General features: G+C 37.4%; 1 protein-coding gene across 2 annotated transcripts in view; it reads left to right on the forward strand.

The window, feature by feature from the left end:
* The window catches only part of LOC149943569 (uncharacterized), a 248,400-nt gene that overhangs the window by 11,573 nt on the left and 213,025 nt on the right, over nucleotides 1–23,802 (forward strand). The window contains exons 9-12 of one of the 2 annotated variants that reach the window (XM_090174901.1): nucleotides 2,619–2,870; nucleotides 4,652–4,804; nucleotides 11,775–11,921; nucleotides 13,381–13,460. In XM_090174901.1, coding sequence (XP_090031027.1) covers nucleotides 2,619–2,870; nucleotides 4,652–4,804; nucleotides 11,775–11,921; nucleotides 13,381–13,413 — 585 coding nt within the window. In that variant the 3' untranslated portion in view covers nucleotides 13,414–13,460. Of the gene's footprint in view, nucleotides 1–2,618; nucleotides 2,871–4,651; nucleotides 4,805–11,774; nucleotides 11,922–13,380; nucleotides 13,461–23,802 lie in introns of those variants that run through there. The other variant, XM_090174900.1, reaches the window with a different exon arrangement.

Below are 23,802 nucleotides of genomic sequence, written 5' to 3' on the forward strand. Positions count from 1 at the left end.
AATCTACTTAATTAGCCTCACAGGTTGAGTTGATAATTTCAAGGGTATAATTAGGTTATTCCAATTCAAAAAATAAAAACAATCAATTTTATCTTACAGCTGACTTGAGTTAGTTCACAATTACTTTAACACTTTCAGTCTTAAACACGCACTGTTCATACACTTAAGTCCATTCACTCACGTTCCAAACGCGAAACACAATTTAACTCTTTTCTTGACCGAAGACCGAAGACCGAACATACTAATTAAAACCGCAAAGTTACCTCATAACTTTAAACCGACACCAGGACCCCGTCCTGTAGTAGTTCGTCTGACAGCCAAGAACTAAGAAAGACTAAATCTTCTATATTGACGGCAACGGCTTTATATACTTTTATTTGGCGTTTTTTAGACCCGTCAAGATTTTACTAAAGTTCGAAAAATTGAAGAGATTATATTTTTTACCCGGTTTGATTGATAGTTCTCCACACGGTGGCGCTATATTATTACTTTGATATAGTTTCCGCGGGAGTTTTGAATAATTATCATTCAATAAACTATATATACAGATATTGTATTAATCCGTTTAGTAAAAAAACCCGCCTTATCATAATTGTTCCTTTACTTGAATATTTTCCCTAAGGAAGTCAATGGCTCGGCAGTGAACTATCCGCATTGTAACAATGCGACCCGAGTTCAATTCCTGATCGCGATCAAATTTTACATTAAAATACTAAAATATTTAATTAAATATAAGATTAATATAATCTATAAATATTTAATTAAATATAAGATTAATATAATCTATAAATATTTAATTAAATATAAGATTAATATAATTTATAAATATTTAATTAAATATAAGATTAATATAATTTATAAATATTTAATTAAATATAAGATTAATATAATTTATAAATATTTAATTAAATATAAGATTAATATAATTTATAAATATTTAATTAAATATAAGATTAATATAATTTATAAATATTTAAAATGATGTAGAATAAATTATAGTACCTAACGTTATAACTTTGTAAAGGACATTCGCCAAAGCTGTTTTTTAGAAAAAACACCGTAAATTAACAAGCGTTGGTGGCTGAGTGGTTAGAGTACATCTCTTGCACGAGGCAGACCCGGGTTCGATTCCCGGCTGGCGCCAAAAAATCGCAAATTGATACTAAGACGAATACCGTGTACAACTGGTGGAAACCCTGCCATTGGACGTTGAGAGGTAGCATTACACTCAGCACTCGGTCCGTCCCAAAGTCATTAAGAAGAAGTTGGAGAGAAAACGCCCATACAAACACAACAGACTCAACATCCACAACCATCATAACACAAACTCAACAATCATAACACAAACTTAATACCCACAACAGTCACAACACGAACTCAACATTCACGACCTACAACATAACAATAACGAAATATCCGGTGAGCGGTGACGAAAAAGACCAACCAAACCAAACCCAACCGCAAACCAATCCGTTAACGCTCACCGTCACACCGTGGTTTTGCCAACCCTTCGAGAAACTGCGTACGCAGTGATTACCCTTTGCCCCGAAAATGCGAACGCGTTCGCAGGCCTGACAGACAGACCCACAGACAGACACGGTGATTGTATAACCCCTCCTAGGGGACTTTGTCCCCTCGGAGAGGTAAAAATGGCGGTCACGTAATTTAGCGGTTCTTGACGAAGCTTATTTTTTTTATGGTTGTAGTTTTATTTTTAATTTAACATCAAAATGGTAAAAACTAACTATGATAATACTGTCCATGGTGAACCGCATCTTAACAATGGCCGCGGTTTGTTTACATGTAACTCCCCGTGAATATGAAGACGTTTAAAATCGAATTTTTTTTCCTGCTTTCTCGTCCCTGTAACTACTGTCCTTGCGCGAGCCAACAGCTCCCTACACTAACTATTACCGTTAACCTCATCAAGTTTTTATGGAAGGGGAAACCGAAGAGCTCTGGGGAAAACTCCTTAAACCACTAGGGAGAGAACTTGCAAACTCAACTCAGAAGGAGTTGTTCCGAGTTTTCACCCAGCGCCACAATCTGGGATCGAACCCTGCTCCTCTTGCTGCGAGGTGAAAGTGCTAACCACTCCGCCACCCCACTGTGCCATGCGTGGAGACAGTTATTACAGCGTTCTATTTTCGTTTTGAATTTGTCAGATTCCGGCCAGGCCTTTATTAAAAGGTGGGTAAAAATGTCGACCCTCGCAGCAATATTTGAATTTATATGAAAACGTATTTCCTGTCTCGCGTAGTTTCGTGTTTTCGGTTTAAAATCGTCGGCGTTTCAGACGTCGTGTAACGAAATAGCAGTTTCTTATTGGTTTTTCACATAAATTCAAATTTTGCTGGGAGGGTCGTAATTTTTACCCACCTTTTAATAAAGGCCTATGGCACTTTTTCCTTGGTCATGCAAATAGGCATATTTCCCCGGGAAATACCGGGTACCTCCGCTAGTTTTATAACTAAAACAAAGTCTTATAAAATCCTTTAATAAATGTCGTATTGTTCCCGCAAAAGGTTTGGCGCTTTTCCAGGGTCACCCTACCACTGTTTTAATTAATATGTCGCGTGTTTTCGGTTTGCTAATTGCTTTCATTCTACGCGCTACAGAAAAACGAAAAACGTCGACAGCGTTATTACGAATGTCACAAGAAAGGCAAGAAATTGAAAAGGAAAGCCGAGAAGGTTCGACGTAAGGAGAAGCAGAAGCTGAAAATCCGAGAACTAAGTTCGTCGGACAAAGAGACCAGGGTCACCAAGAAAGACAAACTGGCCATGATTCGGAACCGACTTCTCGAAGCGAGGAATGGTGGACTCAAAGTGTGCATCGATTTGGACTTTTCCAGTCTTATGACGGAAAAGGTAACGAATTTAGTATTTACTTAATATTTTGTCAAACGTTTTCAGTGCACGTTTTCCACGCACGCGCTCACTTTGACGACGGAGCTAATAACACGTTTTAGCCTAATGACTTATCTAAGGTTCTATTGTCGTTCTTAAATGGCCCTTAGTAAAATTTTAACAGGCAAGAAGACTTAACTGAGACACTAATGTGACACATCATTATAAACTTATTATTAAATATTATTAGATTAGAGTTAGGTGAGACACATCATTATGAACTTATTATTAAATATTATTAGATTAGAGTTAGGTGAGACACATCATTATGAACTTATTGTTAAATATTATTAGATTAGAGTTAGGTGAGACACATCATTATGAACTTATTGTTAAATATTATTAGATTAGAGTTAGGTGAGACACATCATTATAAACTTAATTATTGTTAAATTTTATTAGATTAGAGTTAGTTGAGACACATCATTATAAACGTATTGTTAAATATTATTAGATTAGAGTTAGGTGAGACACATCATTATAAACTTAATTATTGTTAAATTTTATTAGATTAGAGTTAGTTGAGACACATCATTATAAACGTATTGTTAAATATTATTAGATTAGAGTTAGGTGAGACACATCATTATAAACTTAATTATTGTTAAATGTTATTAGATTAGAGTTAGTTGAGACACATCATTATAAACTTATTGTTAAATATTATTAGATTAGAGTTAGGTGAGACACATCATTATAAACTTATTGTTAAATATTATTAGATTAGAGTTAGGTGAGACACATCATTATAAATTTATTATTGTCTGCCACTAATAAGAAGTAAAAGCTTAAAAGGGCTTGTATAAAAATTAGGATTTTCATATAAATATTTTCCCAGATTTAAAGTAACAACCCCGTGACGTAAGGTACGTTAACCACCGTCATTCTGCATTAAAAAGATCATGGCAACTCTGTTTTAAAATATATTACAACTATATAATCTAACGATTGGACAGAAAACTGATAATATTTCTTCGTAAATTAACATGATGATTTTTCCGCACGAGCTTCAGTGCGAAGTCCATAAGTTGCGAGAATTGTTTTATCTGTGGGTGTTCTTATTTGAAAATTGCGCCTTTAATCTTAGGTAATATCATAAGTAACATAATAACAATAAGTATGACACTTCCTATTGCTTTAATGCTAATTTTCTAACCGAACTTTTTTCGGCACTGATACTCTCTTCAAGCTGTGACTTGGACTCGCGACTTACGGTTTTGGATGACTACTTTTTGATAAAAATTTAAGCCTAATATCGGAGAGCACGTTCTGGAGTCGCGAGGGGCTTTGGCTTTGTTTTGAAGCCCGCGTGCGAATCACGCGTGTTTAAAAAAACATGAGCTCGTGACGCCGAGAAAAACCTTTTTAATTTTTATAATTTTAGCCTAATATTCCGCCTATCTATCGGAAACCAGATATTTCGGCTTAGCGGAAGTCTCGCGTATTTTAGACACTAGAGGGCTCTGTGCCGATAAAACATCTTGATTACGCAATAACTATGAAAATCAGTTTGGTTGTAAATCTCGTTAATTGTCATACTTATTGATATTATGTTACTTATGGTAATATGTATTTTGAGTATAGTCTATTTAAAAAAGAAGTGAGCCAACTCTAGAGTAATCAAAATATTTTTTGTTATTTTATTGATTTTTATCCTGGATGTCTATCCAAAAATTATAGAAAATCTGATTTTCATCAACCGCGTACGATTTTAAATGAATTGATTTTGGGATTCTTTTCAGGAGCAACACAGGCTGTGTTCTCAGTTGTGTCGCCTGTACGGATCCAACAGGGCAAGCCCCAAACCGCTTCATCTTCATTTCGTCAACTTCAAGCCTTCTGATCCTTTCTATCAACTGTGCTGTGATAAAAATGACGGGTTCCTCAATTACGTGGTAAGGGTTTGAGTTCATATACAGGGTCTTTTTTTTTGCTCGGAAAAGTGTTTTTTTTCAAAAACTATTTATAGTACCGATTTCAAATTTGGAAGGTCAATTCTCTATACCGGGGGACATCAGTTTGAGAAATTTGAGCGTTTTCGGTAATGTTTTTCACCAATTTTGAAAAATTATTTTTCGACCACTAGGTGCGAGATAAAAAAATTCTATTATAAAGTTGTAGGCCGTCATCGAAAACCCTTAAAAATTGTTCACTCGACGAAAAACAATTTATTTATCAGTGAAAATTCAAGCTTGAAAAATTTACAAGTTGGTGAAGCCAAATTACGATTGTTTGAAACGATAATTGAAAGGGAACAAGTCTAATACAAACGTAGTAGAGTTTTCACACTTGAAAAAATGTACACGTTTGGTTTTTAAATGCAGATATTTTATTCACATAAATTTTTACAAAACATTTTCAATAATATCACCATTGGCTGCAACACAGGTTTGTGCGCGGACAATTAAGTTCTCAAACGCTTTCTCTACCATTTCTGGTGTGACGTCTCGGCAAGCACTGATTATTCGTCTAATGAGTTCCTCCCTAGTTTCAATGGGCGTGGCGTATACCTTTGCTTTAACGAATCCCCAGAGAAAATAATCCAGCGGTGTTAGGTCAGGTGACCTTGCTGGCCAATGCACTGGACCATTTCTCCCTATCCACCTTTCAGGAAACTCGTTGTTGAGGTGCTCAGTTACTTGCCGGGAAAAATGCGGAGGGGCGCCATCTTGCTGAAACCACAACTGACGTCTTTCAGCCAATGGAAGGTCGTCGATTGCGTCACTCAGTTCGTTCTGTAGAAAATGTAAATACCTTTGGCCGTTGAGGTTCGTCGGCAGGAAAAAGGGACCAATCAAACGGTTTCCAACAAGTCCAACCCAAACATTGACCCGTTCAAATTGAACCTGGTGATGATATTCAAAACCCCAATGTGGGTTGATGTCAGACCAAAGATGGCTGTTTTGATGATTAAAGGGCCCATCTCTAGAAAATGACGCTTCGTCGGAGAACAAAACATGGCGCAAAAATTGTCTATCTTCTTGGACAGCATTTAGTAACCAGTTGCTAAATTCATAACGTCTTTGATGGTCTCCGTCAATTAGTCCTTGGTGGAGCGTAGCTTTGTATGGGTGATAGCGATTCTTACGAAGAATTTTCCACACACGATTTGCAGAACAACCCAAATCAGCAGCGGCGTTAGCGCAACTGTGACGAGGATATGCCACAAAGTACGCGAGTACATTGTTCTCGAAGTCTAAATCCGGTTGACCCAATCCGCGAAACCTAGGTTGCAAGATACCAAATTGATTGAAATCGTGAATTGCTCGTCTTAATGTATTTACAGATGGTGCTCCATTTGGATGTCTTTCTGCGAAGATTTCAGTCACTCTTCTAAGGTTTTGCGCTGCTTCTCCATAGTAAATGGCAACTATCTCGGTACGCTCAGCTACTGAATAACGAGGCATTGCTCGAAATATTATCAAACACTGATAATAATCTCCCAAAGTTTTCCTTTAAATACCCAATGCATGTTTAGGATTGACCTATAGCCTCGTGTTTTTTAAATCCGGTCGTTTTTTTAAGCAAAGTTTCAACTGGATTAGGTAATTCGTTTTCAATTATCGTTTCAAACAATCGTAATTTGGCTTCACCAACTTGTAAATTTTTCAAGCTCGAATTTTCACTGATAAATAAATTGTTTTTCGTCGAGTGAACAATTTTTAAGGGTTTTCGATGACGGCCTACAACTTTATAATAGAAATTTTTTATCTCGCACCTAGTGGTCGAAAAATAATTTTTCAAAATTGGTGAAAAACATTACCGAAAACGCTCAAATTTCTCAAACTGATGTCCCCCGGTATAGAGAATTGACCTTCCAAATTTGAAATCGGTACTATAAATAGTTTTTGAAAAAAAACACTTTTCCGAGCAAAAAAAAAGACCCTGTATAGCAATTGTCCGTGTCACGATTTTTGGTAGAATATTATCTAAAAATCAGAATGCATTAAAAGTCACTAGCTGACTTTGTTATTAGCATAGGCAAGAACGCATAGAAGTAACTAAGGACTATGCGAGGGGAAAGATTAAATCCGATTTAATCGTGATTATTTGGATTAAATTCAATTTAATCACGATTATGTTGATTAAATCACGTTTAATCACGATTATGTTGATTAAATCACGTTTAATCATGATTAGAATGTTTAAATCTGATTTAAACATGATTAAATGATTAAACATGATTAAAATGATTAAATCGTGATTAAAATAATTAAATCGTGATTAAAATAATTAAATCATGATTAAAATAATTAAATCGTGATTAAAATAATTAAATCGTGTTTAAAATAATTAAATCGTGATTAAAATAATTAAATCGTGATTAAAATAATTAAATCGTGATTAAAATAATTAAATCGTGATTAAAATAATTAAATCGTGATTAAAATAATTAAATCGTGATTAAAATAATTAAATCGTGGTTAAAATAATTAAATCGTGATAAAAATAATTAAATCGTGATTAAAATAATTAAATCGTGATTAAAATAATTAAATCGTGATTAAAATAATTAAATCGTGATTAAAATAATTAAATCGTGATTAAAATAATTAAATCGTGATTAAAATAATTAAATCGCGATTAAAATAATTAAATCGCGATTAAAATAATTAAATCGCGATTAAAATTATTAAATCGCGATTAAAATAATTAAATCGCGATTAAAATAATTAAATCGCGATTAAAATTATTAAATCGCGATTAAAATAATTAAATCGCGATTAAAATAATTAAATCGCGATTAAAATAATTAAATCGCGATTAAAATAATTAAATCGCGATTAAAATAATTAAATCGCGATTAAAATAATTAAATCGCGATTAAAATTATTAAATCGCGATTAAAATAATTAAATCGTGATTAAAATAATTAAATCGTGATTAAAATAATTAAATCTAATTAGAATGATTAAATCGTGATTAGAATTTATAATCTTGATTAGATTTTTTAATCTTGATTAGCCTGATTTAATCATTTTACTATGATTAAGACGCACCCAAAATGGAAGTGACCTGCCCCTCGGGACTATGAAAATATGAAATGTTGGCACAATGAAGTTATACTTCTGAAATACCGGGAATCGACTGGTGCCCTCTAGTGCCTACATTTTCGTATAGTCGTGGGAAATAGTCTACAAATTATACTTTATTTTTGTTATTTAATATTTATTTATATTATTATTATTTTTATTCTATTATAATTATTATAATACTTCAGTCTGCGAATGTAAATTATAAAAATATCTTTCCATTTATTAATCTTCAAACAGAGCTGTGGAAAATATCCCACTTTTTCATTTTCCAGATGGCGCTACAGACAGATTATTAAGGCTTTTCCATTATGAGAAATATAAGGCCATGGAGGCAGTGGCGTAAATAGCGCCCCCGCAGACCCCGCGGCGCGGGGGGGCCCCCGAGAACTAGGGGCCCCCAAAAGTTTATGATTAAAATCGGTGCTATTTAAAAGGGCCCCCGAGTCGTTTTTCGCGGGGAGGCCCCGGAGTTCCTAATTACGCCACTGCATGGAGGCATGGGATAATGTTATGGTACAAGTTTTTAGTTTCTTCTATGCCTTCTTGGCAGATAATAATTTTTATTATTAAGTTATTGAATCGTTCCCCGAAAAGATTCAAAATGAGTGCCACTGAAGCCTAACTTCAGCGACTACTGAACCCTAAAAGTAAATTCATTTTATAATTTGAGAATTTAAAAGTGTATATTTCCAAAAGCAGTTATGTATCTTTCGAAATTACATTTTGTTTGGTACAAAAGATCACGTTTCTGCGATTCTTTTGGCGAAATACGTAAACTTGTAATTTTGACGTTGTTTTCTGCTTAAATTGATTTATAGTTTATATTTCATTATAAATATTAACTTTGATTTACTAATCGGAATTTATGCCCGCTTCGTCTGAATATATCATTCATAACGGAATCTATATCCGGTTTCATAAGCTTCGTCTGAAAATAGCACAACGGAATCTATGCCCGGTTTCATAAGCTTCGTCTGAAAATAGCGTAACGGAATCTATGCCCGGTTTCATAAGCTTCGTCTGAAAATAGCGCAACGGAATCTATGCCCGGTTTCATAAGCTTCGTCTGAAAATAGCGTAACGGAATCTATGCCCGGTTTCATAAGCTTCGTCTGAAAATAGCGTAACGGAATCTATGCCCGGTTTCATAAGCTTCGTCTGAAAATAGCGTAACGGAATCTATGCCCGGTTTCATAAGCTTCGGCTGAAAATATCGTAACGTAATATATGCCCGGTTTCATAAGCTTCGTCTGAAAATAGCGTAACGGAATCTATGCCCGTTTTCATAAGCTTCGGCTGAAAATATCGTAACGTAATCTATGCCCGGTTTCATAGGCTTCGTCTGAAAATATCGTAACGGAATCTATGCCCGGTTTCATAAGCTTCGGCTGAAAATATCGTAACGTAATCTATGCCCGGTTTCATAGGCTTCGTCTGAAAATATCGTAACGGAATCTATGCCCGGTTTCATAAGCTTCGTCTGAAAATAGCATAACGGAATCTATGCCCGGTTTCATAAGCTTCGTGTGAATATATCGTAACGGAATCTATGCCCGGTTTCATAAGCTTCGTCTGAAAATAGCGTAACGGAATCTATGCCCAGTTTCATAAGCTTCGTCTGAAAATAGCGTAACGGAATCTATGCCCGGTTTCATAAGCTTCGGCTGAAAATATCGTAACGTAATATATGCCCGGTTTCATAAGCTTCGTCTGAAAATAGCGTAACGGAATCTATGCCCGTTTTCATAAGCTTCGGCTGAAAATATCGTAACGTAATCTATGCCCGGTTTCTTAGTCTTCGTCTGAAAATATCGTAACGAAATCTATGCCCGGTTTCATAAGCTTCGTCTGAAAATAGCATAACGGAATCTATGCCCGGTTTCATAAGCTTCGTGTGAATATATCGTAACGGAATCTATGCCCGGTTTCATAAGCTTCGTCTGAAAATAGCGTAACGGAATCTATGCCCGGTTTCATAAGCTTCGTCTGAAAATAGCGTAACGGAATCTATGCCCGGTTTCATAAGCTTCGGCTGAAAATATCGTAACGTAATATATGCCCGGTTTCATAAGCTTCGTCTGAAAATAGCGTAACGGAATCTATGCCCGTTTTCATAAGCTTCGGCTGAAAATATCGTAACGTAATCTATGCCCGGTTTCATAAGCTTCGTCTGAAAATATCGTAACGGAATCTATGCCCGGTTTCATAAGCTTCGTCTGAAAATAGCATAAGTGAAAAGAGTCGCGAAATATGAATATTTGAAAAGACATTTCCATCTCAAGCTTTTTCATTTTCACTTAAATTTATTTATGTCTTCGATTTAAATTGCGATTTGCTGAAATATTTTTTTTGGTCGTGCGATAAGTGCACAGAGCTGATTCTTCAAAAATATAAATTTTTAAGTAACAATCGATTTTGATAATAACGGAGGCTACGTTTTGAAGAAAGGAAATTCTTAGTTCGTTAGGTTCACCGCGCTGAGAATCTCATCTTTTTATGATTGCGTCTAGCTTCGTTTTAGTTTTTACTTGTAAAAGATTTTGGATTCCCTTTGAATTCAATCAAAATAGATTTATAAACTGTATCTGCGTTTTTGGATACTTTTTAGTTTTGTTTCTATAGCGACTTGTTCACACCACTTGAGGAACCTAGATTCAACACCAATTAAAGTTTTGGAAAACAAGTTGGCAAGCCAAAATATACCTCTCCTCGGAAGAGTTTTTAATTTTCAGTGAAGCGTAACTGTATCCGTGGTTCTGCGGTAGAACGCTCACCTGTCGTGCAAGAGGGCTCGGGTTTGAATCCCGGCCGATTAAAAAATTATACTACACCCAATAACAAAAAGAGGGCGCTTTTGGAAAAACCTTTTCCCTTTTTCTAAGAAACTGGGTACGCAGTGATTACCATTTGCCCCGAAAAGGCGAACGCGTTCGCAGGCCTGACAGACAGACCCACAGACAGACAGACAGACACTGTGGTTGTATAACCCCTCCTAGGGTACAAAGTCCCCTCGGAGAGTTAAAAAATGCGTTGTTCTCATAGACATTTAAGGATCTGGTAGCATATGATAAGCAGCATGCATTTAAACCTGTATTTTAGAAACTCTGCTAACATCATCTGAATCTCAGAATCGAAAAGCTGCTCATCAATCGACCTAATGGTCACCACTCTTTATCTTGACAATTATTCGGTTCTAAAAAGATTCTTGTTAAAATTAACAGATTCTATTTAAATTTTGTACATGTGTAGAATTAACATACTGGATTCTTGAAAAATGTTTAAACTCTGTCTATGACCGGAGATATTCGAGAAAGAAGTTGCCGATGTTAAATCAATGGCAATTAGGGTTTCTTAAATATCATTAAATAAAATTAAACAACACACAATTTCCTAGATTGCAGGAAAGTCCAAATTTAAACGAAACTTTTACCTCGTTTTGATGGATTTGAATCAAATTTTAAACAGAAGAGCGGATCAAATGCTTGATCGCGACGACGAACACATTTTCAATGTCGTTCTCTAACATACTACATATTCTTTGTGAAATGTCATTATAGGCTTCGAGCTTAGGAATTATATCGCCATCTGCCTTAATATCCGTGAACTAAATATGTGAAGAAATAGCTGACGATTTTTGAATTTCAACGTTTTTCGGTTGAAACTTTCAGCTGTTGTGCAAAGATAATTTTGAACAAGCAGACAGCTTTAAGATAGGCCTATTCAATTTAAAACTCGGTCTGTACTCGGTAGACGGCGATACTTCTGAGCAAAATTTAAACTACGCACGAAGCTTATACGACTCTGATTCTCACAATCAACTTTGTTGCAGATTGAAATGAATCCTGAAAGTGCCTCCAATATATACTCGTCTTCGGAGATAGTCTATTTGACACCGGATTCGCCATATATCTTAGATACCATAGACAACGACAAGGTTTATGTCATCGGGGGATTCGTAGATGACACCGTTCAGAAAGTGAGTGTTACCAAATTTTACTGTAACTTTTGTTAGAGCGTTGGGAATTAGGGTGAGCATTCTGGTGGTTGCCTTGTGACGGAAGTCCTATTTTGCGGAAAGAATATTTTGCATACTTTTGCAAAACTAGTGCGAACTGGCCATTTTCAAGACCTATTTTGCGGAAAGAATATTTTGCATACTTTTGCAAAACTAGTGCGAACTGGCCATTTTCAAGACCTATTTTGCGGAAAGAATATTTTGTATACTTTTGCAAAACTAGTGCGAACTGGCCATTTTCAAGACCTATTTTGCGGAAAGAATATTTTGTATACTTTTGCAAAACTAGTGCGAACTGGCCATTTTCAAGACCTATTTTGCGGAAAGAATATTTTGTATAGTTTTGCAAAACTAGTGCGAACTGGCCATTTTCAAGACCTATTTTGCGGAAAGAATATTTTGTATACTTTTGCAAAACTAGTGCGAACTGGCCATTTTCAAGACCTATTTTGCGGAAAGAATATTTTGTATACTTTTGCAAAACTAGTGCGAACTGGCCATTTTCAAGACCTATTTTGCGGAAAGAATATTTTGTATACTTTTGCAAAACTAGTGCGAACTGGCCATTTTCAAGACCTATTTTGCGGAAAGAATATTTTGCATACTTTTGCAAAACTAGTGCGAACTGGCCATTTTCAAGAATAGCGCGCCCTCCAATATATTTGTTTTGATTGCATTTTTCGCAAGGAATCAATTGCCGTTAAAATTATTTTTCGGAAATGAATACTTAAGGAGATATAGTTAATATAAAATTATATACTTGATGCGTAAGGCTTGGTACTGTCCTCTAGGTCGCGTTATAGATGGCCCATGACTTTTTTAGTATGGGGCTGGGGAGGCGCCGCGCTCGCGGCGCCGTCAGGCGCCAATGTATAGTCTTTAGATAATTTTTAATTATCCAACTAACCAATGAAAACTGTACGCAAGAAAATGCACAACTTTTGACGGGTTGCTGTGTTAATTGCTCCTAGCTGCCACTACTTAAAATCAAAAATAAATAGACATAAACAAAAAGTCTCGCATTAGCGGAAATCTGTATTTTTCCCTTGAAATATAATTTGCAAACCCTCAATGCTTCCCACAAAAGTAGTGTTTCGCGTCACACTTTTCGTTTAAGTAACCACAACTTTTTTAATAATGCTTTGCGGGGAATAATTTTTGCACCATTGGAATCTCCTTGAAAAGTACTTTAAGGTGTGTCGGGTAAGGGGAGGAAATGGAGTGGCGGGGCTATTGTTCCAATTTACCCACCAATCAGCGAGCGTTATGCCATCACCTGATAGACGCAAAAATTCGTAAGCCTACTTTTAAAGACTTTCAAATTCGCTCTTTTTATCACGTGACGCACATATATATATATATATATATATATATATATGTTTTTTGGCAGTTCTAAAAAATTTAAAAATCCTTATTTTAGCCCCTGGTTTACCGGCAGCGCACTCGGCGGTAAAATAAATCAAATTTTGTCCGTGTGTACAGACGTTTTCCCGTGCGCCAGAACAACTAGAATATAGAGAAAATCCGGAAAACTGCCCGTGTTAACTAGTCTTAATAAAAATCAGCATGAGCCCGCGAAGGAAAATGTTTTCTCTAAGAGATAATTGCTATTCTAAAATTTATAACCTTAAATAAAAACTGTTGAACTGAAGGTCGCAATTTTCTGTAATTGACTGCGATATCGCGTTTCCAATTTCGCTAGGACTGTTTTTGCCTGGAAACAGTTCCCGTCAAGGTGGGTGATAAAAATCTTAAAGAATCGGAATTTTCTCTCTGGTTGGCTCGAAATCCGATATTATTTTTTATCCTCAGACTTGTATTTTGGAATCAATTTTCTCATCCCTGATGTGATGGGTTAGTTATCGACCGTTCTAGCTAGACATTCGACATAAAGTGTCTGGGTATAACTAGGGTTTGCAGGAAATGCCTTAGGCACGAGATTCGCGTCTTCCTGAAGGACGTTAAGTATTATTTTAGACGTTGCCTAGACGCGGATTATGGATTTTCAGGGCCCATCGGAGAAAAGTGTTTCACGAGACTGTCGGGTTTAATCTTTAAATTTGCGATAGGCTTAACGTTTAAACCTATTAAAATTCTTGCTCGAATAATTTGTTAATAGGTGGATCTTAAAATTCATTTTGCGCGTGACAATACGCCGCCATGTTAGGGTATAAAAGCGGGTAAATAAACCAGCTATACCCCATAACATATGTAACATAATTACTCATAAGTATGCCACTGTACCTTTATTACATTCAAAAATCTTCACTCACGGTTTGTTTCACCACGAACCAGTAAAAAGGGGAACTACGTTAGATTTTAACCTTTTTATTACCTCTCCGAGGGGACTTTGTACCCTAGGAGGGGTTATTCAACCACCGTGTCTGTCTGTCAGGCCTGCGAACGCGTTCGCATTTTCGGGGCAAAGGGTAATCACTGCGTACCCAGTTTCTTAGAATCAGGGAAAAGGTTTTTCCAAAAGCGCCCTCTTTTTGTCATTGGGTGTAGTATAACTTTTTAATCGGCCGGGATTAGAACCCGAGCCCTCTTGCACGAGAGGTGAGCGTTCTACCGCAGAACCACGGATACAGTTACGCTTCACTGAAAATTAAAAACTCTTCCGAGGAGAGGTATATTTTGGCTTGCCAACTTGTTCATCCTAGTAATTTTGGGAGTCACACTATATTGGCTACTAACATATGTATTTAAGCCAATGGAAAAACTCTAAATTGAGAAGGAATTGTCTGTGTTGGAATTTTAGTCATCCTAATGTAGCTTTATTGAAGTTAAATATTTGAAGTTAAATAATGAGTAGTTTTGAAAAAGAAAAGGTTGGGGATATTCCACCAGCGTTATTAAAACCCATACCAAGCCTAGAAGACTAAGGCCTAGGCTTAAAAGAATCTGCAAAGACTCCAACCTTGTAGATGCCCCAGAAAAGCTCAACCTGAATTTCAACTATTTTTTCCAATAAACCTGCTTCTTTTATTTGACAATGCAAATTTATTTTAGAACCTGAGTCACCGAAAACTTAATTAATTTGCATATTAATTGCATTAACAGCACTTGACAGTATATTGTAGTTCATTTTAGCTCCTAAGCCTTTGTTGCTCAAACCGGTTTTTTTACTGAAATAATGGCCGTCGGTTTATCAGACGTAGAGCTAATGGTGCGACGGCATAATCGGTATTTGAGATTCGATGACGTCAAATATTACGTAGGGTACGGATGACGCAATATCTGTGAATCAAACCGGTAGTAAAGAAATAGAGCTAGTGGCATACTAAGAGTAATTATGTTACATATGCTCATAGTGTAAAGGTATTTTCGCGTGCAAAAAGGTTATTTTCAAATCGTTCAATACGAGCGACGCATCTTTTTTTTATTAAACTATGAACTACGTAAAATTTTTTAAGTTTGCGCTTTTGTAAAGGGAACGTAAAACATGGAAATGGAATGGAAAATCACTAGTTTCTTCCAAAAATAAAGTTCGAAACCATTTGTTTACCGAAATAACCAAGTCTAATGTGGCTTGTTCAATTTATTATAAATTTCAGAACTGAATCAACGATATTATCTTAGATATTGTTTAACGCCTGATAGTTTCTAAGAAAGGCAGCTGATTTTATTTGTACTATAGTTACGTCAAAATATTCCATCTCGCATCATCTCGGTAATCAGAACGAACTGTAACTTTTAATTTAACACTTTTTTTCTTCATTTTTATTCTAATTGTTTTTAAATAAACCAAAGTATAACCAATGAGGTAGAAAAAATAGAGATACAAACAAATCTGGGATTCGCGGGACACGCAATGTAAAGGTACCTTTACATTGTGAGGTGTGGCAGGCTTATTTACCCGCTTATATATCCTAACACGTGCAAAATGCATTTTAAGATCTAATCCCCCAATTGTTTATATCTAGCCCTCATTACTTCGTGAGACGACAAAAAGTGAAGGTTAAGTTTTATTTTCGTTTTGGAATAGAAAATACAGAGTATTATATTCTGAATTTTTTATTTGAAATAAATAGTATTTCAAATTTTCAATATTTCTAATTCATTACTCAATATTTTTTTAATAAAAAAAAGTGGTTTTAACCATATTTTTTCCCCGGTGCTTTAAACCAGTTGCCAACCCTGGTTACCTTAGATAATATAGCAAAGCACCAAACGAATGCATGGTGGCCGTAGTACAGGATTGCTGGATAATGTTTCTACAATCACAACTACAATCACAACTACAATCACAACTACAATCACCTACTACGCTCACAATAGTGATCGGTTATGGCGGTGATTTTAGTGCAAAACTTTCGAATATCAAGTTTTTGGTAAGCAACCAAACCAAAAACTATCCCTTAACTTCTGTAAACACCAAGTAACATGTATTACGTGTTTTTTGTTTTAAAGAATTATTTAAATTCTATATGCTAAATTCTGATACGAGTGGTAAAAACCGCAAACAATCTTCTTATTCTTAAAGCAAATGCCCTCGTTACTCTTTCAAATATTTAAATAAATATTTATCAAAACATTTATGTGGATTTTGCTTTTAAAATGGACACAAAAAGTTACGTGGATTTTGCTTTCAGGCGACGATATCTTTATCGTTTTTCAGCTTGTCTCAAAACTGCATTTGGCGTGTAAAAATTAAATTTTTGGCACGGTATGCACTCGTTGTTGATTAATCCCTTGTCCTACTTCTGGTGTTTGAAGTCATTTTTGAAGACCGTACTTTTCGTTGTTTTATTCGAGTTTTTGGAATTCGAATCGTTATTTGTAGCTTTAAAGAAAGCTGTCGTTTCCCGAATATCGTGACAAGTTTTGCATTGTTATATCGAAGAATTTCAACTTTGTTTCCCTTATTTACGAAAAGACGATTTAGCTCGGAGATTTTTTTGTCGCCGATTGTCTAGCGAACGACTTATTTTTGATTTGACTGTTGTCAAACAAGGGCTATAAACTTCGTCTACACAGACGAAACACTATACTTGAGGACAAGCTAGTAGTTTAAATCTTTCAAAGTTCAGTCTTTGCAATAGCCAAATTTATATTCTGATTGGAAAATTTGCCATGACTCAACTGACTTTTTAAATTCGATAATTTTCCTTTATTTAACCGACCTTTTTTGATTCGATAATTTGCTATTATTCAGCCAACCTTTTCCAATTATTCAGCGGACTTTTCCGATTCGAGAATACGCTAATATTCAGCCGTCTTTTACAATTCGATTATTTGCCATCATTTAGCCGACTTTTTAAATTCGATAACTTGCCATTATCCAGCGACCTTTATCGATTCGATAACTTGCCATTATCCAGCGACCTTTATCGATTCGATAACTTGCCATTATCCAGCGACCTTTATCGATTCGATAACTTGCTATTATTCAAGTGATTTTCCGATTCCATAATTTGCCATTATTCAGCCGTCTTTTGCAATTCGATAACTTGCCATTATTCAGTCGACCTTTTTCGATTCGATAATTGGCCATTATTCGGCTGGTTTTTCCGATTCCATAATTTGCCATTATTCAACTGACTTTTCTGATTCCATAATTTGCCATTATTCAGCCGACCTTTTGCAATTCGATAATTTGCCATTATTCAACTGACTTTTCTGATTCCATAATTTGCCATTATTCAACTGACTTTTCTGATTCCATAATTTGCCATTATTCAGCCGACTTTTTGCAATTCGATAATTTGCCATTATTCAGCCGACTTTTCCAATTCGAAAATTTGCCATTATGCAGTCGACTTTTCCAATTAGAAAATTTGCCATTATTCGACCGACGTTTCCATTTCGAAAATTTGCCATTATTCAACCGACGTTTCCATTTCGAAAATTTGCCATTATTCAGCCGACTTTTCCAATTCGAAAATTTGCCATTATTCAACCGACGTTTCCATTTCGAAAATTTGCCATTATTCAACCGACGTTTCCATTTCGAAAATATGCCATTATTCAACCGACGTTTCCATTTCGAAAATTTGCCATTATTCAGCCGACTTTTCCAATTCGAAAATTTGCCATTATTCAGCCGACTTTTCCAATTCGAAAATTTGCCATTATTCAACCGACGTTTCCATTTCGAAAATTTGCCATTATTCAACCGACGTTTCCATTTCGAAAATTTGCCATTATTCAGCCGACTTTTCCAATTCGAAAATTTGCCATTATTCAACCGACGTTTCCAATTCGAAAATTTGCCATTATTCAGCCGACTTTTCCAATTCGAAAATTTGCCATTATTCAACCGACGTTTCCATTTCGAAAATTTGCCATTATTCAGCCGACTTTTCCAATTCGAAAATTTGCCATTATTCAGCCGACGTTTCCATTTCGAAAATTTGCCATTATTCAACCGACGTTTCCATTTCGAAAATTTTAGTAAATTTAGGATTATTAAATTAAGATTTTTTTTTTTTTAGAAGCTCGTTATGAGCGATTGTAACGGGTGGGACAATTCAGTCCGCTCGTCCATTTGATTAATCAGGTGCGAGATATGTGTTACGGCCACGCCCACGGGGGGATAATTGGGGATAGGGTTGGGACACCCGTGGCGGAAGTATGACAACCACCCGTTGGGGGATTAGTGGTCGTCCTCACACGGCCATCCACAAACTCTGCCTCCCGGACGCCTGGGATTACAGGAGTGAGCCACTACTCCCGGCATTCTAGTTATTAATTTGTTTTACTATATTGTAATACTTTCAGCGTTTGGTCACCAGATGGCGACTCACGAGCCTGAAATTGTACCTGATTGTCCCCCCCCCCCCTTCTACCGGTAGAAAGGGGACACGATTAGACGAAGAAAGGTGGAGGGGCGTGGTTTTTCTTCCGGGAATCAAGAGGCTATTCTTCCTTACCGAACCTTTTTCTGACACTGGCGCTCTCGCCTAGCTCACACTTGAACTCGCAACCGAACTGAGTTGCATATTATTTTCCTTGGTACTAGTACATCTCGCCTCAAGTGAGCATATTTAGACACCAGTGGGCTCGGTGCTGAAATAGACCTTGATTGCGCAAAAACTCTGAAAATAATTTTGTTTTGGTGAATATTTTGGCAAGTTGTCATACTTATTATTAGTACGCTACTTATAATAGACAGGTTAAGGCACCGCTCGAAAACATGAACGGGACAACTTGTAGCTGAGTGTATACGTAGCTTTTAAGTGTACAATCTACACTCGCAACAGTTCCCAGGCCCGAAAAGTGACGGGCGGGAAGTTGTTTCAAATTACCGGGGTCCTTGCAGCCCTGGGGCTAGTATTTCAACAAACGAGGTATACAGCTTATCCCGGGTTTCTGTCCGAACAAGTATAGCTATCTCCAGTAGTAACGGCTCTCTTGGGGCCCTGAGCTTAATTTTACCGGGGCCCGGGCCATAGGTCGGCAACACTTTTGGTATCCAGTCTCTGGTCCTCCAGTCTCCATAGAAGTCGCAGGTCTCAGTGGCCCTGACAGTTCCCCTTACAAGCTTTCGATGAAGAATGGGTTAACCTGTCTAGTTTTCATATCAACAATATACATTTCAATCCAATGATGGGCACTTCCGTTAACCAACCGCTCGTGGTCTCTGGGGTGTTAACCGCTCACACGCTCTCAAAATTTTGAGAGCCCGAATAGGCGCTAGCGGATTTCCACTCATTTTTGAGAACCAGAATAGATGCTAGCGGATTTCCACTCATTTTTGAGAACCAGAATAGGTGCTAGCGGATTTCCACTCATTTTTGAGAACCAGAATAGGTGCTAGCGGATTTCCACTCATTTTTGAGAACCAGAATAGGTGCTAGCGGATTAACGCTCATTTTTGAGAACCAGAATAGGCGCTAGCGGATTTCCGCTCAATTTTGAGAGCAGTAATAGGCGCTCGCGGATTTCCGTTAATTTTTGAGACCCGTAATAGGCGCTCGTGGATTTTCGCTCAATTTTGAAAGCAGTAATAGGCGCTCGCGGATTTCCGTTAATTTTTGAGAGCCGTAATAGGCGCTCGCGGATTTTCGCTCAATTTTGAAAGCAGTAATAGGCGCTCGCGGATTTTCGCTCAATTTTGAAAGCAGTAATAGGCGCTCGCGGATTTTCGCTCAATTTTGAAAGCAGTAATAGGCGCTCGCGGATTTTCGCTCAATTTTGAAAGCAGTAATAGGCGCTCGCGGATTTTCGCTCAATTTTGAAAGCAGTAATAGGCGCTCGCGGATTTTCGCTCAATTTTGAAAGCAGTAATAGGCGCTCGCGGATTTTCGCTCAATTTTGAAAGCAGTAATAGGCGCTCGCGGATTTCCGTTAATTTTTGAGAGCCGTAATAGGCGTTCGTGGATTTACGCTCATTTTTGAGAGCAGTAATAGGCGCTCGCGGATTAACGCTCATTTTTGAGAGCAGTAATAGGCGCTCGCGGATTTCCGTTAATTTTTGGGAGCCGTAATAGGCGCTCGTGGATTTTCGCTCAATTTTGAAAGCAGTAATAGGCGCTCGCGGATTTCCGTTAATTTTTGAGAGCCGTAATAGGCGCTCGTGGATTTTCGCTCAATTTTGAAAGCAGTAATAGGCGCTCGCGGATTTCCGTTAATTTTTGAGAGCCGTAATAGGCGCTCGTGGATTTTCGCTCAATTTTGAAAGCAGTAATAGGCGCTCGCGGATTTCCGTTAATTTTTGAGAGCCGTAATAGGCGCTCGTGGATTTTCGCTCAATTTTGAAAGCAGTAATAGGCGCTCGCGGATTTCCGTTAATTTTTGAGAGCCGTAATAGGCGCTCGCGGATTTTCGCTCAATTTTGAAAGCAGTAATAGGCGCTCGCGGATTTCCGTTAATTTTTGAGAGCCGTAATAGGCGCTCGTGGATTTTCGCTCAATTTTGAAAGCAGTAATAGGCGCTCGCGGATTTCCGTTAATTTTTGAGAGCCGTAATAGGCGCTCGCGGATTTTCGCTCAATTTTGAAAGCAGTAATAGGCGCTCGCGGATTTCCGTTAATTTTTGAGAGCCGTAATAGGCGCTCGTGGATTTTCGCTCAATTTTGAAAGCAGTAATAGGCGCTCGCGGATTTCCGTTAATTTTGAGAGCCGTAATAGGCGCTCGCGGATTTTCGCTCAATTTTGAAAGCAGTAATAGGCACTCGCGGATTTCCGTTAATTTTTGAGAGCCGTAATAGGCGCTCGCGGATTTACGCTCAATTTTGAGAGCATCAATAGGCGCAGCGGATTTACGCTCATTTTTGAGAGCAGTAATTGGCGCTCGCGGATTAACGCTCATTTTTGAGAGCAGTAATAGGCGCTCGCGGATTAACGCTCAATTTTGAGAGCAGTAATAGGCGCTCGTGGATTTCCGCTCAATTTTTAGAGCAGTAATAGGTGATCGCAGATTTCCGCTCAATTTTTAGAGCAGGAATAAACGCTCGCGGATATCCGCTCAATTTTGAGAGCCGGAATAGGCGCTCGCGGATTCACGCTAATTTTTGAGAGCCGTAATATGCGCTCGCTGATATCCGCTCAATTTTGAGTAGTAATAGGTGCTCGCGGATTTCCGCTCAATTTTGAGAGCAGGAATAAACGCTCGTGGATTTACGCTAATTTTTGAGAGCCGTAATAGGCGCTCGCGGATTTACGCTCTATTGTGAGAGCAATAATAGGCGCTCGCTGATTTCCGCTCAATTTTGAGAACAGGAATAGGTGCTCGCGGATTTCCGCTCAATTTTGAGAGCAGGAATAAACGCTCGTGGATTTACGCTAATTTTTGAGAGCCGTAATAGGCGCTCGCGGATTTACGCTCTATTGTGAGAGCAATAATAGGCGCTCGCTGATTTCCGCTCAATTTTGAGAACAGGAATAGGTGCTCGCGGATTTCCGCTCAATTTTGAGAGCAGGAATAAACGCTCGTGGATTTACGCTAATTTTTGAGAGCCGTAATAGGCGCTCGCGGATTTACGCTCTATTGTGAGAGCAATAATAGGCGCTCGCTGATTTCCGCTCAATTTTGAGAACAGGAATAGGTGCTCGCGGATTTCCGCTCAATTTTGAAAGCAGGGATAGGCGCTCGTGGATTCACGCTCAATCTTGAGAGCCGGAATAGGCGCTCGCGTATTTCCGCTCATTTTTGAAAGCTGAAAATATATTTTACCACTCAATTTCGCTCAAAGTTACAAAAACCTCTTAAATGAGATAAGCGGTGCCCATCACTGTTTCAATCTCGATTTCAATATAAAGTTGTGCTCATAAAACCTACGTACCAGTGTCAAACGATTGAAGGTTATGGAGATTTTTCTCTCGTGAAGATATTTCCTGAAGTTTTGGGAATTTTCGTATTATTGTGTCTTGGGGGGAATCCTTTTCGCTTCAATCCGAGTCACTGCGGCCGTGATGAATTGACTTTTCGACGCGTCGGTGTTATCTGTCGAGCGAATCGCCAAATAGAAAACGCCTTTTCTTTTTTCCAGCCCGCATTCAGCCGTTCGATTGATAACGTTGGAATTCTTTTTGTAAATCTAATTCCGAGATTTATTCCGAAGCCCTCGATGCCTTATCCGTTTGGCTGGCCACTTTGCGGGCAAAAAGGGATTCACTCAACCGAGTTTCTCTTCCATTATCCGCGGAGAACATAATGCCTATCGTCCGGAATATGCTAATAGACACTTATTTATTATTCCCGCCTTCCTTGCCTTCAGTATTTTTATTCCCTATCGCGCCGACATTGTTTGATAATGAGGGACAATAAAACACACGGTCGCGTATGTCACAGTCTTCCTAAAGACCGCCGTAGATAAACGCCGCAGGTAATAAACGGAAGAATAAAAGTCATATATCATTTTAATGTTTTTTAATTTTTGTGATAACATTATAAACGCCACCCGAGAGCAACAATGTTGTAAAATTCATTTTTAGGGGTTTATATCTCAATAACAATAAAAATCCACATTATAAACGCTATCTTATAAAACTATAGGTAAAAAACATGCAACGTATTTAGGCCCGAAGATCTATAACCTATGAGTGATGTACTATAAAATTAATGTAAAATAAAAAAAAAGACATCAATAAATTAATTAATAATAATAATAATAATAATAATAATAATAATAATAATAATAATAATAATAATAAGATAATTTAAACTCGTACCCTAGATTCGAAATAACTCTCTCGCGCGTTGCCAATAGCGTTTACCCACTTCCCACTGGAACTCAGAAAAAATTCGCTCCATGGTTTGTGCCTTAACGCAACCTATGGAGCCCGATTTTTCAATGGGAAAGCTCTCAGTATTCGAATCTAGGGTACGAGTTTAAATTATCTTTGCTGAGAGCGAAGGTGTAGTAACATTTTAAGTTCCGATTCGATAAAAAGTGTAACATTAAATGCAGTGTTGGGAATTTTCGTCAAAGAGCCGCTCGCACTCGCTACCCTAATATCCGCTCACGCTCACGCATTTTTGAGCCGTAAAATAAGCACTCCTCTATTCTCGCTCTTTTTTGAGCGGTAAAATAAGCACTCCTCTCTTCTCGCTCTCTTTTGGGCGGTAAAATAAGCACTCCTCTCTTTTCGCTCTTTTTTGAGCGGTAAAATAAGCACTCCTCTCTTTTCGCTCTTTTTTGAGCGCTGAAATTGGCGCTCCTCTCATTTTCATTTCGCGCTCTTAAAAAAAAACATTTTGCCGCTCAATTTCGCTCATAATAACAAAAGCGCCCACAATGAGAGGAGCGGTGCCCATCACTGTTTAAAAGCTCCTATTTGAGAATTTTTTCTTTGGGTTTTATATCTCAATAACATTGAAAATTACCATGATAAACGGTATCTAGGAGCAAAGGTTTAGTAACATTAAAAGCCCTTACATATAATTCTTGATTTTA

Source organism: Leiobunum rupestre, chromosome 5 (assembly GCF_980474605.1).
Source record: "Leiobunum rupestre chromosome 5, qqLeiRupe1.1.hap1, whole genome shotgun sequence".
Classification (NCBI taxonomy): domain Eukaryota; kingdom Metazoa; phylum Arthropoda; class Arachnida; order Opiliones; family Sclerosomatidae; genus Leiobunum; species Leiobunum rupestre.